Source organism: Cryptotermes secundus, unplaced genomic scaffold, assembly GCF_002891405.2.
Source record: "Cryptotermes secundus unplaced genomic scaffold, Csec_1.0 scaffold161, whole genome shotgun sequence".
NCBI lineage: Eukaryota > Metazoa > Arthropoda > Insecta > Blattodea > Kalotermitidae > Cryptotermes > Cryptotermes secundus.
Genome location: NW_019738350.1, coordinates 46,766 through 61,653, shown reverse-complemented (window position 1 = coordinate 61,653; position 14,888 = coordinate 46,766). Strand labels below are relative to the sequence as shown.

Sequence of the window (14,888 nt, the reverse complement as noted above, 5' to 3'; positions counted from 1 at the left end):
AACACAGCTGCATACACAGATGCACTATCCCTTAACTATCTACTACGTACTATGTGCCTCAACCATCTTCAGGTATGCACATTGGCTGCATTTTGTGTTGACGGTTTGATGCATGGGCATATTGTTACCATATATAGTCTTGTTAAAATGCCAAATATTAAAACTGTTCAGTTATTAACTGTCCTTTTTAGAATGTTGTTGGATTCATAAAGTCCTAGTAATATAATTAATATATTCACGTAAAAAACAAAACTTCTTTGACAAATCATATGTTCAGTTCTGAACTAACTGGCCGATGTTTAGGAACCGCGGTAAGAATAATGTACAAGTTTTACATGGGAGGCCTCCTATTCGTACGTTCCTTTACTCTGATCCAGTAATAAGACGTCCGACGTCTAATATTGTAAGGTTGAAGCAGCAATTAATAAGGCCCTGATGTGATCTTAGGAAATATACAGCACCGAATAAATCTAGTATGCTAATTACGTATTACTAAAATTCCAACGTGTATCTGTATAAATGCCATTTTCGAGGAGGATCTCAGATATTAAAGGAAATAATGCAGTTTCAATGTATAAATAAAGTAGTTAAACAGTCGAAGTCGTAATTTAATTACAAAAAATTAAGACTAATATTCTATTACATTTTACTGATGTGAACCTCCGACAAATACCTTTCTCGATAACTGCTACGTTGTACTATATTATTTCTGCGTCAGTTTTTTTAAGGTGTCAGTACAGAGAGGTACAAAGATTTGCTCGATGTGAAGTTCACCAGAGGTGTTATGTACAATGCGTGCGTTTTGCGTATTTATCTTGTAGTTCCAATTAGTGTTTGCCATGCAGTGTCACTTTTACTTCGATAACTTGCCACTTTAATGAAGGTGCGAATTTCAGATGAGAATTAGAAGAGACAAAATTATCTCTTCCCATGTGAAATAAAAATACGTCTGATATGAAGTCATGTATGGCATGCCGAAATATTATGTTATCACACAAATTTCGGAGAACAAATATTAGGTTATGTTATACGTTAAGCAGGCCTATAAACATACAAGAAACATCGAACGAAATTTCGGAACGTTTAAATGGGAACTCAGTGGTATTTCGTGAGGTTTTTCAAAGCAGTGAACATAGGCAGATTAAGCCAGCAGAAAACACATCAGTAAATATCTTCGACCGACAAGCCAAAGTTCTTCAAAGAGAAAGGGCTGCTCGTGCACCAGATGTAGCAGTATACGACTATTTGAAGGAAGAAATAGGTTATCGACTTGCTGATCGTATATTTGATATCAAAAGGAAGTTCAAATTAGCCGTAGACTTGGGATGTGGTAGAGGTTATGTTGCTAAACACATTGATTCAGAATCTGTGGAGGAATTAATTGTGTGTGACATGAGTCCAACATGGTTAGATCAAGTACCATGCCCACCAAATGTGAAAGTAAAACGCATAGTTGTTGATGAGGAATGCCTTCCTTTTGAACCAGCATCTGTTGACCTAGTAACAAGTAGTTTAAGCATGCACTGGGTAAATGATCTACCTGGGGCATTTCATCAAATAATCAGCTGCCTAAAAAATGATGGAGTGTTCATAGGTTCTGTGTTTGGAGGCGACACATTGTATGAATTGCGGTCTTCATTACAACTTGCTGAGTTAGAACGTCATGGGGGCATAGCTCCACACATTTCACCTTTTACAGAAATTCGTGATATTGGTAGCTTACTTACAAGAGCAGGTTTCACAATGCTTACAGTGGATACAGATGAAATTGTGGTTGGCTATCCTTCAATGTTTGAACTGATGTGGGATCTGAAAGGAATGGGAGAGAGTAATGCTGCCTACAACAGGTGTAGTAACACTAGTATACCTGTCTCATATGTTCTTTAGCCAATAGGATACAAATTGGAAATACAGTGCTAGTAAAACGAATGGCTCTATACTGGTGATCTTACTGACATTATTAGTAATATGTGGAGTAGCTACAGGATGAACTTATTTATTTTATTATCATTCATTGATCCATTCAGGTACATAATCATTGGATATAGAAATTGTCAGTAGATTACATTGATATATTACATAATATTGTCTTAAGATAAATAACAATTCAAATATACATAAGAAACTAATGAATGCAAACTAAAATACAAAGCTATAATCACTGGGATACCCCAAGATCAAATTTATTATTCCTAACAAGATACTCTTCAGCAGAATAAAAAGTTTTCTATAAGAAACTTTATCAATTTATGTTTAAATTTATTAATATCATGTGCAACTTGCTTGATATTGAGGGCTAGAGAGTTAAGTAATGTAATACCGCAATAACATACTCCTTTTTGGACTTTAGTTAGACTTATTAAAGGAAAATGAAAGTCAAATTTTTGGTGGGTATTTATCTTATGCAATTCAGTATTTATTGTGAATAAATACTCAAGCTTTACAACAAACATAAGAGTTTAAAAAACTTATTGGGAGTAAAAATTTAAAATTCCAAGTTTAGTAAACATTTCCTTACAGGAATCTTTTGCTTTAGCTTTCATGATAATTCTTACAATTTGATTCTGGGTTATAAAAATAGAGCTACACACCCACACAAATGTCATAAAACACAAGGAGTATAAATAGGCAATTCAACACACCTTAGAACAGTATAACACAGTACGCCTCAAACATCAACAGAATGACACTAAAGGTAGGACAAAATATCAAAGCTCACATAAAAACAAAATAGGGATTACAAAAATACTACTTTATACCCATAATAAATTGGGGGCACGCGATAGCGTAGTTGGCTGAGGCACTATGCTACAAGCTGGAAGGTCGCAGGTTCAAGTCCTGATGAGGTTATTGGATTTTTTCAATTGACCTAATCCTTCCGGCCGCACTATGGCCCTGGGGTTGACTCAAGCCTCTAACAGAAATGCATACCTGGAATAGTCTTGGGGGTAAAGGGTGGCTGGCACGTAGGGCCGATAAACTTGCTGCCATCTATGAGCCGATTGTCTAGAAAATGTGGGAACCTCAACATCTCACACGCAGTCACAAGGGAAGGACACAACACAGAACACAATATACACAAGAATATAGGAAGAGTACTCCCATAGGAGAGGACTGACGTAACTCGTGAATTTGAAGTGCGACGTATAGATGATAAATCTTGAAAAGTTTTAATATATAAACTTTATTATTATACATGACATATATACATTTTAATCATTTTATAAAGGAGACATGATGGCATACAGTGCAATGGTTTGACGTAAATAAAACTACACCTGATAATGGCACATTAGTGCCGAAACATGTAGTGAAGAGAGAAAAGTGAAATTGTGTGCACTGTAAGACGGTTGGTACAAATACACATCATGAACGTGAATCAGTGCAACAGGAAGCTAAAAGATAACATTATTTCACAACCCTATAGGCCTCCATGGCCTGGTACAGGGATACTTTTACTTTACTCATTGGATTATAACATTTTATATATATATATATTAATACTCACAAAACATATTGTAATAGAGGTTTCTGATTGTCTTGATATCCTTCCGAAGATGGTCTATAAAACCAAAACATGTTAAGGATAAAATATTAAAAAGGAAAAAAAAAACTTATCTGTCACACTAGACAGAATTAATTAACCTTTTATAACATGTTCTGTTTCTTTATAGAACCTTTCCTTCATGTCATAACTATTCAATGAAAATGTAGTACTGTGATTTGCTTACAACCAATACCATAAGTTGTGACATTAATTTAAAAGGTTGCGAATACAGAATTTTTGTCATGTTGTGAAAGTAAATTATTGTAAAACAATATAACTGTCAGTTTTTAAATAACCATTCGCTTAGTTTTAAGAAAGATATATGTATAATGGGACAGTCTACACAACAATAATTCTGAAAGAGACAAAATAGACAATACTGTGTGAACATTTGTTTTATTAGCTGTTGGTGGTAACATACATGTTTTGATCCTTTTCTTTGATCATCTTCAGGCATTCTTGAATGCCTAAAGACGACACGAGAAAATGTTCAGAACATGTAGTGTTACCACCAACAGCTAATAAAAGAAATGTTCACACAGTATTGTCTGTTTTGTCTCTTTCAGAATTATTGTTGTGTAGACTGTCCCATTATATATTTTTCATATGAAACGTAACAGGATGCATACCATAAAGGTCATAATTTTAAGTCTCAAGATTAGATCAAACTGAAATGGTACAAAATCATTTACGATTGACTTAAATCATGGTTCATATTTTGCTCTTCTGAGTTACACCACTGTGTATTCTGGTAGGTGAGCATCGTTACTTTGGGAGGAACGTACTGTCTCCATCTTCAGGGGAAAGAAACTTGAGGTGTGACCACATCAAGTTCACAGTATTTTGGGATGTGATGCCCTGTAGTTTGGTAGATGGGTATCAACATTTCAGAAAAACCTTCAGAAATGGTCTCCCTGAAACATTAGTCTCATCTTCCATATCCCAGAAGATCATAAACTTGGTCATTTATTTGCATCAAATGTCATAATGTTTTGTGATAGTGATTCTATTTCAGAATACAAGGCTTTATGAGTATTTAAGACAAACAAAATGCAGTTCCTGAGCTCAGAAACTTGTCTTCCAAGCCAATCAAAAATCACAACTCTGTACATCATATGAAGATTTTCACATCACAGTTTTTCTCTTTGACAGGAGATTGAACTTACGACGTGATACTGCTCTTGCTGCTGCTGCCATCTACAAGCAGCTGTATGGAAAAGAAGAAGATGGAATATACTCTGTACCTGCTACTTTCCAGATTATATATATGCTTGGATGGAAACCAGATGCCTCACAACCAAAGCCTCTTCCAAGAGGAAGTGGAGAAATGTCACTTAAGGACCTATACAGGCTGGATGAAGTAATAAGCAAAACAAAAAAATGCCATTAGATGATCAAACACCTGAGCCAGTAAAGAAAAAATAGAACTTTACAACTTAAATTGTGTAACAGACTACCACTTGATATGGTGGTGGTGAAGGGAAAATGTGCAGATAACAATAGTCACTCAGTTACAAATGTTACAATCTTACACTGAAATCGCTGTGTGTTATGTCAATAAAACTGCTTCAATGCAAAGATACCTGACTAATTAACTAACTCCTCAGAGCAGAGTTTTTAGAAAACTAATAGCTGTTCAGCCACTCAAGAAATTTCCAGGATATTATGGAAACCAAAGGTCAATATTATGTTCATCAGGGCGTGTTGCTAGTCCCTGTCAGGAACCAGATGAATCAAATCCGCACTCTCACACCTAGTTCCATGAGATCCACTTTAATATTAACCTCCCATATACGTCTAAAACACAGGCATATAGAACATAAGATCAAATACTTTTCACTCTAGATATCTTGGTTAAGTTATTCTTTAACATTTGATTTTTTTTTTATTTTATTACACTGTCAGCTACATTCATTGTACAGAATTATCATCATGGGTAAAAATATCAATTTTGGAAGGATAAGAAAGAAATGTGTCATGGGTTATTTTAAGATATTCTCTTCCTTAAATATTCTCAAATTGGCAAGGAAAACCACAAAAAACCTCAGACAACATAGCCAATTTCCCAGTAGACATTTCTGCTAACAGTAAGCCTCCCCACAAATATGAAAGAGAAATGTAACCACTATATTATATTTAAGCATCCTGTTACACTCACACAATATATATGAGACAAATTCTGTCTTAAGTGCAACAATTTAATTGTAGTTCTTTCTTCTTCCCTTCCTCCACACTACATGTTTCGGCCCTAAATGGCCATCATCAGGTGTGTATTCTTACGTAGCTGCTACACTGCCCGTAGTTTAAAATTTAAAATCACCAGTCTTTCTAATTGTATGTATGTATAAAATCTTTGTTAATCTACACGCGTCAATTTGATTTCTAAAATTGGCACTTTTTTAAAACTTCTATTCAAATTAAAGTGTTTAGTTTAGTTTAGTTATTTAATGTTTCTATGTGGTATAGTGACTAGGCTATGGGCTGGATGACCAAGGAATTTGGGTTCAGTTCCCAGCACAGCCAAGAGATGTTGCTTTACTTCATAACATTCAGACCAACTCTAGGGCCAGCGCAGCCTTCTACACATTGGGTACTGGGAGCTGGTTCTTTGGGAGTAAAGTAGCAGGGCATGAAGCTGACCACTCATCTCCATTCCATCATACATCTTCACGGCATGGTGCTTAATTAATTAAGCCCGTGAATAATTTTCTGTTTAATGTTATGTTATAATTATTTGCTGTCAATATTAGATGCACACTTTATCTATGAGGGATGATCAAATAAGCATTATTACTGAGTTCAGTTAACTTCAATTTTGATTTGATTTCACACTTTTAATGATAGTACACCAAAATCCCCAGTGGTAAATTCCAGTCTCTCTCAAACAGTAAAAAGCTTGAATGTCAAAATCAGAGGTCATATCCATGCTGACCTGCTTTTTTGATCTTTCTCCACAACACTGAAGCAACATACCTTCAGATTATGGAAAATTTAAGATAAAAAATTTGTCAAAGACCAAGTTATTCACTGAACAAGTGGATTCTGTAATAAGTGAATTACTACAGTTGAAATAATAGTAAACGATGTTAAGAAGTAGGTTATTAACAATGTTTATTTTCACACAAAAAATTTGGTAGATTTCTGTCCAGAAACAAATGAAAGTTCTGTAACATCTAGTATACTTCTGATTTGGCCTTGTGGGATTTTTTATCTTTCCAGAATTAAATACTCTCATCCATATGTTATGTGCCACATCATAATGACGTGCCTTTGTGAAATCTATTCTGATGGCATTGCAGATTGTTTATACAGTATGCACTAAAATATACAGTACTGAAATGAAAAGACTTCCTGTTGATACCACTGTCTATTCATGTGAAGGCCCCTTGCACGACAGAACCTTCTCAAATCGTGAAGAAATGGTCCGATCACCATGTCCCTGTAGCATTCTTGGGTGACGGTAAGAACATTACCTTCCTCATTCTCAATGAAATAGGGTCCTAATATACTGTGTGCTGAGACGGCACACCATATCGTCACACGTACTATGTAGCGGTTTCTGGACGATAACATCTGGCCGCTCAAAACCAAGGAACTGAGTTGTCTGGTGACCACTTCCGTATGAGCGGAAATAATACTCGACTATGAATACCTTTTCCTCCATCAAGAGACCCATTTCCAACAACGACTGCACAACACAACTTCCTTTTCACTACTGGGAACTCATGCGGCTGGAGCTATGCCCCGTCGACAAACACATTTGCGTTCGAGATGCGTGAGTTTCAATACTCTATATGACTTGAGCTTTCACCTCAAGTAGTATCTTAACATTTTGGAGCCCCTATTTAACTCTTATGAGGGGTTTATATGATGAGGGTTGTGTACACAGATTGTATTTACACCACAATAGGCTCCAAGCTGTCCTACTGCTTGCCACTGAGAGAACTGGACAGAGTCAGATGGTCTTTGGGGTACAGTGGGCTGACCTCAGATACATATTCATTCATTCATGTTTATTAATCCAATAGATCAGATTACACTGATGTAGGACATGTCATTTGATATTATAAAATTAGCAAAAAAATAATTCTTAACGAATAGCTAACAAAATATGTAACAATTGTTTACCTCTAGCATGTATCATTATCCAGTATTTAGGAATTTATCATTCATATAGTCTTCATTTGAGTAGTAACACCCATTAATGAGTAAATTCTTCAGTTCCCTTATAAACTGGTTTTTATTTTCAAGTACATGCACACACATCAATTCCTAATGATGGAGATGAATTCTCTGAGACACTGGATATTAACTCAAAACTGACATGGCTGATTGCCTGGAAAGATTTCATTGAAATGTTGGATCTGAGGTTTTCACACTGGTGACTATGAAAAGTATTGTCTTCTGGGTTTGACACTTCTTACTTCATGCCATCGCCAAATTATGCAACATACTCTTCATTGAATTACTTATTATTGATTCGATCACCATAATCGTGTATAAATTATTATTTTACAACACATTTTGGCACTTTATAGTCATCAACTTTGCTATTTTCCTCTACATTAGCCAGTGTTTACAACTGGGGGAGGTCATACATGTTGTCAGTGTTAACGCCAACATATAAAATCTCCCCCAGTTGTAAACATTGGCCAATGTAGGCAAAAATCACAGAGAGAGAGAGTGTAAATATTTTACCTGATGACAGCCACAAAGTGCCAAATCATGTAAAATAATATATCTACAATATGACACTAAAATACAATATGCCTTCATTGAATTACTTTAGGATTTGGTTTAGTTGGGTTACAGTGTACTTTTTTTTGCAGATATATACATATATATATTTCAGTTTTTTCATATATTACATATGCTATATTTATTTATTTGAAATAAATGAACAATAACAAAAACAGAAGCAGAAACGTCTTCTGCTTAATGCCATTCATATTTCACTCTTAATGTTAAGGTAATGTAAAAAGTAACTAAAAACAATGTCTGGTTTATGAAATACAATATATCATGTTTCATAAAGACAAATATTTCATTGTAATATATAGTACAAGAGTGCAGCAGCACATAAAATTCAAACCTCAGTTTGTAATATTACTGGTTAATGAAATTCCTCCCAAAATATGCCAAATTACCAGAAAGACAAAACAATCAATTAGGGTGCTAATTCTCTAAGTACCAGTCTGGATCTAGCTGCTCCCATTCAAAAGTGCCAGATGATTAATAGCCAATAAATGTTATTTTAACTTAAAGTTTAATGATCAATAATATGTATAGCACACACCAGAGACCTCATTTAAGAAGCAGAAAAATGTTCCACAGGCAGTACGAGTAATGCAATTTTGAGGCATGATGCTCAGTTATGCACCCACCATACAAAATACTACCAAGAAAGAGTTTGCTGTGATGCAAACACCGAATGAAAGTTAACAGGACCGTTTAAAATCCCAGGGAGTCTTCTTTTGTAGATATGAATCAGGAGGGAATTAGACCCCACCATCAGACTTTCACACTAAGGTTAACACTGGGTGAGGTTCAGACATTAATCATTAATAATTCATAAAGGAAAAACTGTCCCCCCTCTATCCAAAAGCTGGCCTTGTTACCCTGGTTGCCAGACTGTACAAAATTATGGCAGACATTTGACAAGGTGAATTCCTGAACATACACATTCATCTTTCAGATGTATGGCAGAACAGAGACCATACCGAATACATAATCCACCAAGTACAGACCTCCAAGTCTTGGTATCTGTGTATACTGGAGATCTGTACCATTAAATAATGGTTATAGTAACCATGAGATTCCCAGAAAGGGAACTATTTTGTGCACCATACTGTACAAGAATACCAAGGTCTGTCACATATGGACATAATGTCTATTATTCTTGGTCAAATGGTGGTATGGGTAATTTCAAATGGCAGAACACTGTTTTCAAGGCCTTTTTTTAATGCATGTTGGAAATGAAGTCAGTGTAATAACTTGTTTGCATGAATCTGGAGTTCTGGGTCTATATCATGAAAGGTATGATACTTATAGCAAAGAGGTTATGTGTTTGTGAGCTGTGGTCGGCTGTGACTTCATTCTTAAACAAACCCAAAATAGTATGTCACTTGTTAATATTGAATTTTGAAATATGCTCAACATTCTAGTGATCAGTACCCTAATTACTAAACATCACAGTTGTGTGGCTAGCATTTCTGCTTCATATTTGAGGAGGCCCTAGGTTCAAATTACTGCGCAGAGATTTAAGTTCTTTTTTGTAGTTTTCCTCATTCCCTCCAGGCAACTTCCAGCATAGTACACCAAACCCATAACCACTTTTTTCCACATTCTTCCCAATGCATTATTTACTAATCATCCTATAATTTGATACTGTACAATCTGTACTATTGAGAATGTCTTTTAAGTAAACCGCAGAAGACCATAATTGACAATTTTATCAATCAGACAATGCAGTGAGCTTAAGAAACTGAACTTACAGTTCTGAATATCACACTTGCAGGATCCCAATTACAACCCAATCAAAGTTTAACCACCTTATCTGCTGTATAAATTTGTTGATCTAGTGCCCAGCACAGTCACCCTTCTGTCTTTTCCTTATATGAAATAACTCCTTTTTCAATCATGTCAGGAATTTCTACAGCAAGCCATGGTCCAAGCTGAAAAATATATTAGTACGAAGTTTGTTACATTCACAGTTTACATACTTGCATACATTTAAGAAAACATGAGCAGTTAGCAATGTCTCTTTCCCACAGTGGTGCAACGTTATTACACTATCTGCACAAACAACAAATATTTAATCATATATTTGGGCATACTTTTATATTTCACCAGGGTAGGCTAAATTCTCTTATTTTTTGTTGGGTTACATTAATTTAATTCTGTACTGTATATTATGATTGTTTAGTAATTACACATAAATGAAAAGCTTACGGTAAATGTCATGTGAATGCTTACTGTAAGAATACAAGGTCACTACATTAAACTATTCATGCATACTACATCTTTATTTCAGTGACTTAATAAGCTATAGAGAATTGAATATGTAACTTACTCCTAATGCCATGGCATGAGCTATGCCAAATTTTGGAACATTACGAGCCCATAATGGTTTGAAGTGATCTGTTAAGCAAATCTTTCCACCTCTATACATTTTTGCAGTCTTTCCATCAAGTTCTGGTAGTGCTATTTCTGGAGCTGTGGCTGGATAAGTCACCGGAATCTAAATATGGTAGAGCATAATGAATGTTCGATGAACAGATTATTTACAATTTAAATTGCTGCATGTTTTAAATCTTTGGCACTTACATCAAATTCAATGTCAAATTCATATTTTAGTAGGTTATGGATATACCAACACTTTCCAAACCACCTAGTTCCTTCTTTATTAGACTCCAACCGGAACCAGTCATTATCCGCACCTTTATTATTTTGTACATACTGTGAAAGAAATGAAAACGTAATTACACTTTCTGGAAGACATGAATGAAATAGAAGCAATGCATGTCAGAGCCATGTGCATAACACTGAACATATGGCACGATTATTTCACATCTTCTATTGGATAAATACTTGCGGTGGATCTACCTGAATTAAAGCTTGGTACTCTTCTTTCAGTCTCTGTACCCACAAGTCTTTATCACGGGGACCAGCCTTTGTTTTAAGAACAGGTATACAAGTTAGCGATTTCTTCGTTGCCTCATCCACCATTTTTAACCTGTCACTTTCCTTGACAGTACCTCCAACATTGACTGTACTATGGGTCGGACATTACCAACAGAACAGCCAACCACGGGTACAACCAAATTCCTCGGACTAGAATTAAGTTGTGCATAATCTTGTCACTTTCATTGACAGTACACTGAATTTGGCAGCAGCAAGGATCTATAAATATTGACAGAACAATCAACCAAGGATCGCCCAACTGAATAGAATTACCATTAATTTCTGCAACAGCTTGATCTCAAATAGTAACAGGTCACCTAGGCTAAAAACAATCTACACACATGAAACAAATTAAAAATAACTGCCTTTTCAAGAAAGGTAAAGGTAAAGCTATTCCTGTATCAGGCCTTGAAGGCCCATAGGGCTGTGAGACGTCGAGGCTCCCACATTTTCTAGACAATCGGTTCACAGATGGCAGTGAGATTGTCAGCCTTACGCGCCGGCCGGCCTCCCTTTACCCCCAGGAAGATTCCTGTTACTTATATCTGTTAGAGGCTGAGTCGACCCCAGGGTCATAGTGTGGCTGACAGGAACAAGCCAAATGGAAAATCGAATGACCTCATCAGAAATCGAACCCGCGACCTTACGGCTTGTAGCATTGTGCCTGAATCCACTTTACTACCACGTTCTCGCTTTCAAAAAAGGAGGATCCTGATGATAATATAAGTAATAATAATAATAATAATAATAATAGTAATAATAATTTAAGCGTGTACATACGACATATTTTGTAATTTTATTAATTTCATATGACAGTTTAATTTTGTCAGTATCTCATGAACATATTTCAAGGGCCCAATTTTAGATTCTACTGACCTCCACATTCAGCTCTTCAAATATTTTGATATAGCTTGGCTAATTAATGAACAAAGTATGTCATATTTTTACCAGAATAATCCTACGGGCAATTTCCTAAAGTAGGCTTATGCGATCTCCATGCTGTTTGTGTGATTGTGAATCTTCCTTATTAACTCTGAATGCCTGAACCAATCTTTACGAATCACGACACTTGAGAACATCTCAATAGCATACTTCATAAATCCCTCCCATCAGTCTGTGTATCTATATGTTTATCCCCACATTGTTTCTAGACAAAGGCTTCTTAAAAATCCCACTGTCGTTGCTAGGCAACGGCTCGGTAAAGACGTTACTCATACAACACTAGAACTGTTGAGCATATCGTTTTATATGCGGTCTGAGTCATATTAAGAAGGTCATTACTTCTTCCAAACGTACTTCGTCTATAGATTAGCTCCATTTATTTTATTTTATTTTATTTCGTTTTTTACTAACACTAAAATATCTACTTACTTGTGGGGTTCCTATGACGAACAAGCATGCCGTATTTTCCACGCTGGTACACAGGACTAAAGCTCTGTGTAATCCAGAGAGTCTTCATGCGGATATTTTCAGGCAGAATAGCTGCACCGACCGGTAGGTTCGGGGCGCTCTGAACCCTCCCCCGATGAAAAACCAGATTCAGTCGCTTTCGTGCCTTATGCCGGGCCGATATTAAACCACAGTAGCTTATACTACCTCAGCAAAACGTCAAGTCTATGCGCCTCCCTCCAAGGAATATATATGGTTTCCTTCGGTCGGTCAGGACGACCTGGGACTGAAGACACCTGGAGTATACAGCATCCCCCGTGAATGCAGTCAGGTAGACAGGTCGTTCGATTGACGCCAGGTTGAAGGAGCTTCAGCGACATAGCCATCTAGAACATCCGGACAAGTCAGCCGTGGCGAGCACAGCAACTTGGGGCACCGCATCCAGCTACACCACAGCACCACACCCAGATACATGGATTGCATCATCAGAAAGGAGATTGGCATTGAGTTCCATCCCGACAATACGAAGAGGGAGGATGGCTTCTGTCTAAGTACGTCATGGAAATCTCTCGTCTGCTCCCTGAAAGAACTGTAGATGTAGCTTATCTGCGAGGTCACGCAGGTCCGTGCACATTGCCTTTATCAGGGCATCAGCTTTGCTCTCTCCAGACATCCACCCTGATATTCCGACTTTCCACCTCTGCTCCTTCATTCCGCATCGCATGCCAACGACACACACACACACACACACACACAGATATACACAGATATACACACACACGGCAGCTCTCCCATACTCCTCAGTTTCCTGCTACCACACTATTACAGCTCCTCACTTGTCATTTAGAGCCCGGGCATTCATCAGCCCAAAGTTACAATCTTGATGTCCCAGTTCCCCTCCGCTGCCGCTGCTCCTTCATTCCCCAACGCCTGCCTACGACTCACACAAATTTTCTCATTTACTCTTCGGTTCCCTGTCCACCACAGCTTTTTTTTTTATTGCTAGTGGGGTGGGACTAAGTCCCTTGTACTGCGGCCACTTCTGGCTTATTGTACCAGCCCCAGATGATAAGTGAGGGTGATTGTGGAGCAGTTGGTTGAATGAAGATGAAGCACTCGGAGAAAATCTGCCCCAGCGCCACTTTGTCCACCACAAGTCCTACTTGACCAGACCCGGGATCGAACCCGGGCCGCCGCGGTGGAAAGCCAGCGACTAACCGCTTGAGCTATGGCGCGGCCCCACCACAGCCTTACAAATTTTCCTGTTTTCCTAGACCAGCAAAACCGTCCCTTTTGTGGGAACTTCTGATATACCGCGCTTTCTCATATTGGTTTGCTTGACTGTCGTGTGAGGGCCAGTGAGTGCTGCCGGTTTCGTTTTCCTACGGGCGAGCTAACGGGAACTGAAATCTGCTCTTCATTTTCCTTCTGTTTCCTACATTATCCGAAATTTCGACAAACCGATTATTCTGCTTGCCACCTGCTTTCATGCTGATTTCTTTTTCGTCTTATTTTTCTACCCTGAAGATGGAGGCCATATGTTCCTCCGCAACGTCTGTTGACTTTCAACGGACTACAACTATATCCCAGAATATGGTACTCTTCGAGTCTCTGCTTTTCCCCCGATAACATGTTCTTACACACACATCTTTTCGTTTCAGAACATGTGACAATTTCTCTTTTATTCCTTTATCTATTATTTGAGTCTCTACAGACGCAAGAAAATTTTCTCCGCCGCGTTCAGACCGGTTCCGAAGTCCGACACCGAGCCTCAAATTCAGTGGGCCCTATTCGAGGGGGCAAGACGACTAGGGCAAGAAGCAAACCACTAAGTGCCATCTAGTTCTGAAGTTACGAATGCGTGGAAGTGTGCTAGTAATGGAGAGATGCTTAATTAAGCACATAGACAACTTTGAAGACAATCTAATACAGCGTTTCTCAAACTATGGTCCGCGGACCACAAGTGGTCCTCGAGGTGTGTCCTTGTGGTCCTTCAAAAAAGACAGAAGAAAAAATAAAATTCAAATGAATTGTGTATCACACTATAGCTGGAAATCTCAGAGTTTGGAAATTACACATGACAATCGTCTCTTCACTTCTACGTATCTTTGTAAGAAAGGGCTTTCATCACTAACTCAAATAAAACAAAGTACCGAAATCCACTCGATGTATGTGACGATCTCCGACTTAAGCTTGCCAGCTACATCCAAATATAGAACAACTGTGCAAAAATCGGCAGGCTCACCCATCTCATTAATGTGAGTACCAA

General features: G+C 37.5%; 2 protein-coding genes across 2 annotated transcripts; one reads left to right on the top strand and one right to left on the bottom strand.

Annotated features, from left to right (window-relative positions):
* Positions 1–567: 567 nt before the first annotated feature.
* LOC111870725 (arginine-hydroxylase NDUFAF5, mitochondrial) lies at positions 568–5,125 on the top strand. The gene is made up of 2 exons (XM_023863230.2): positions 568–1,847; positions 4,700–5,125. The coding sequence occupies exons 1-2, from the start codon at positions 955–957 to the stop codon at positions 4,935–4,937; spliced, it is 1,131 nt and encodes a 376-aa protein (XP_023718998.1). The 5' UTR covers positions 568–954; the 3' UTR covers positions 4,938–5,125.
* A 2,416-nt stretch (positions 5,126–7,541) lies between these two features.
* LOC111870723 (ubiquitin-fold modifier-conjugating enzyme 1) lies at positions 7,542–11,309 on the bottom strand. Its single transcript, XM_023863228.2, has 4 exons — positions 11,153–11,309; positions 10,874–11,005; positions 10,620–10,787; positions 7,542–10,221 (listed from the first exon to the last, which is right to left on the bottom strand). The coding sequence occupies exons 1-4, from the start codon at positions 11,273–11,275 to the stop codon at positions 10,141–10,143; spliced, it is 504 nt and encodes a 167-aa protein (XP_023718996.1). The 5' UTR covers positions 11,276–11,309; the 3' UTR covers positions 7,542–10,140.
* Positions 11,310–14,888: the final 3,579 nt, after the last annotated feature.

Coding starts and splice junctions, on each gene's coding strand:
- LOC111870725 (XM_023863230.2), top strand. CDS start 955: ATGAAGTCATGTATGGCATGCCGAAATATTATGTTATCACACAAATTT. Junction 1,848..4,699: donor AGTAATGCTGCCTACAACAG/GTGTAGTAACAC, acceptor TCTCTTTGACAG/GAGATTGAACTTACGACGTG.
- LOC111870723 (XM_023863228.2), bottom strand. CDS start 11,275: ATGGTGGATGAGGCAACGAAGAAATCGCTAACTTGTATACCTGTTCTT. Junction 11,006..11,152: donor AGTACCAAGCTTTAATTCAG/GTAGATCCACCG, acceptor TTTCTTTCACAG/TATGTACAAAATAATAAAGG. Junction 10,222..10,619: donor CTCATGCCATGGCATTAGGA/GTAAGTTACATA, acceptor TATATTTTTCAG/CTTGGACCATGGCTTGCTGT.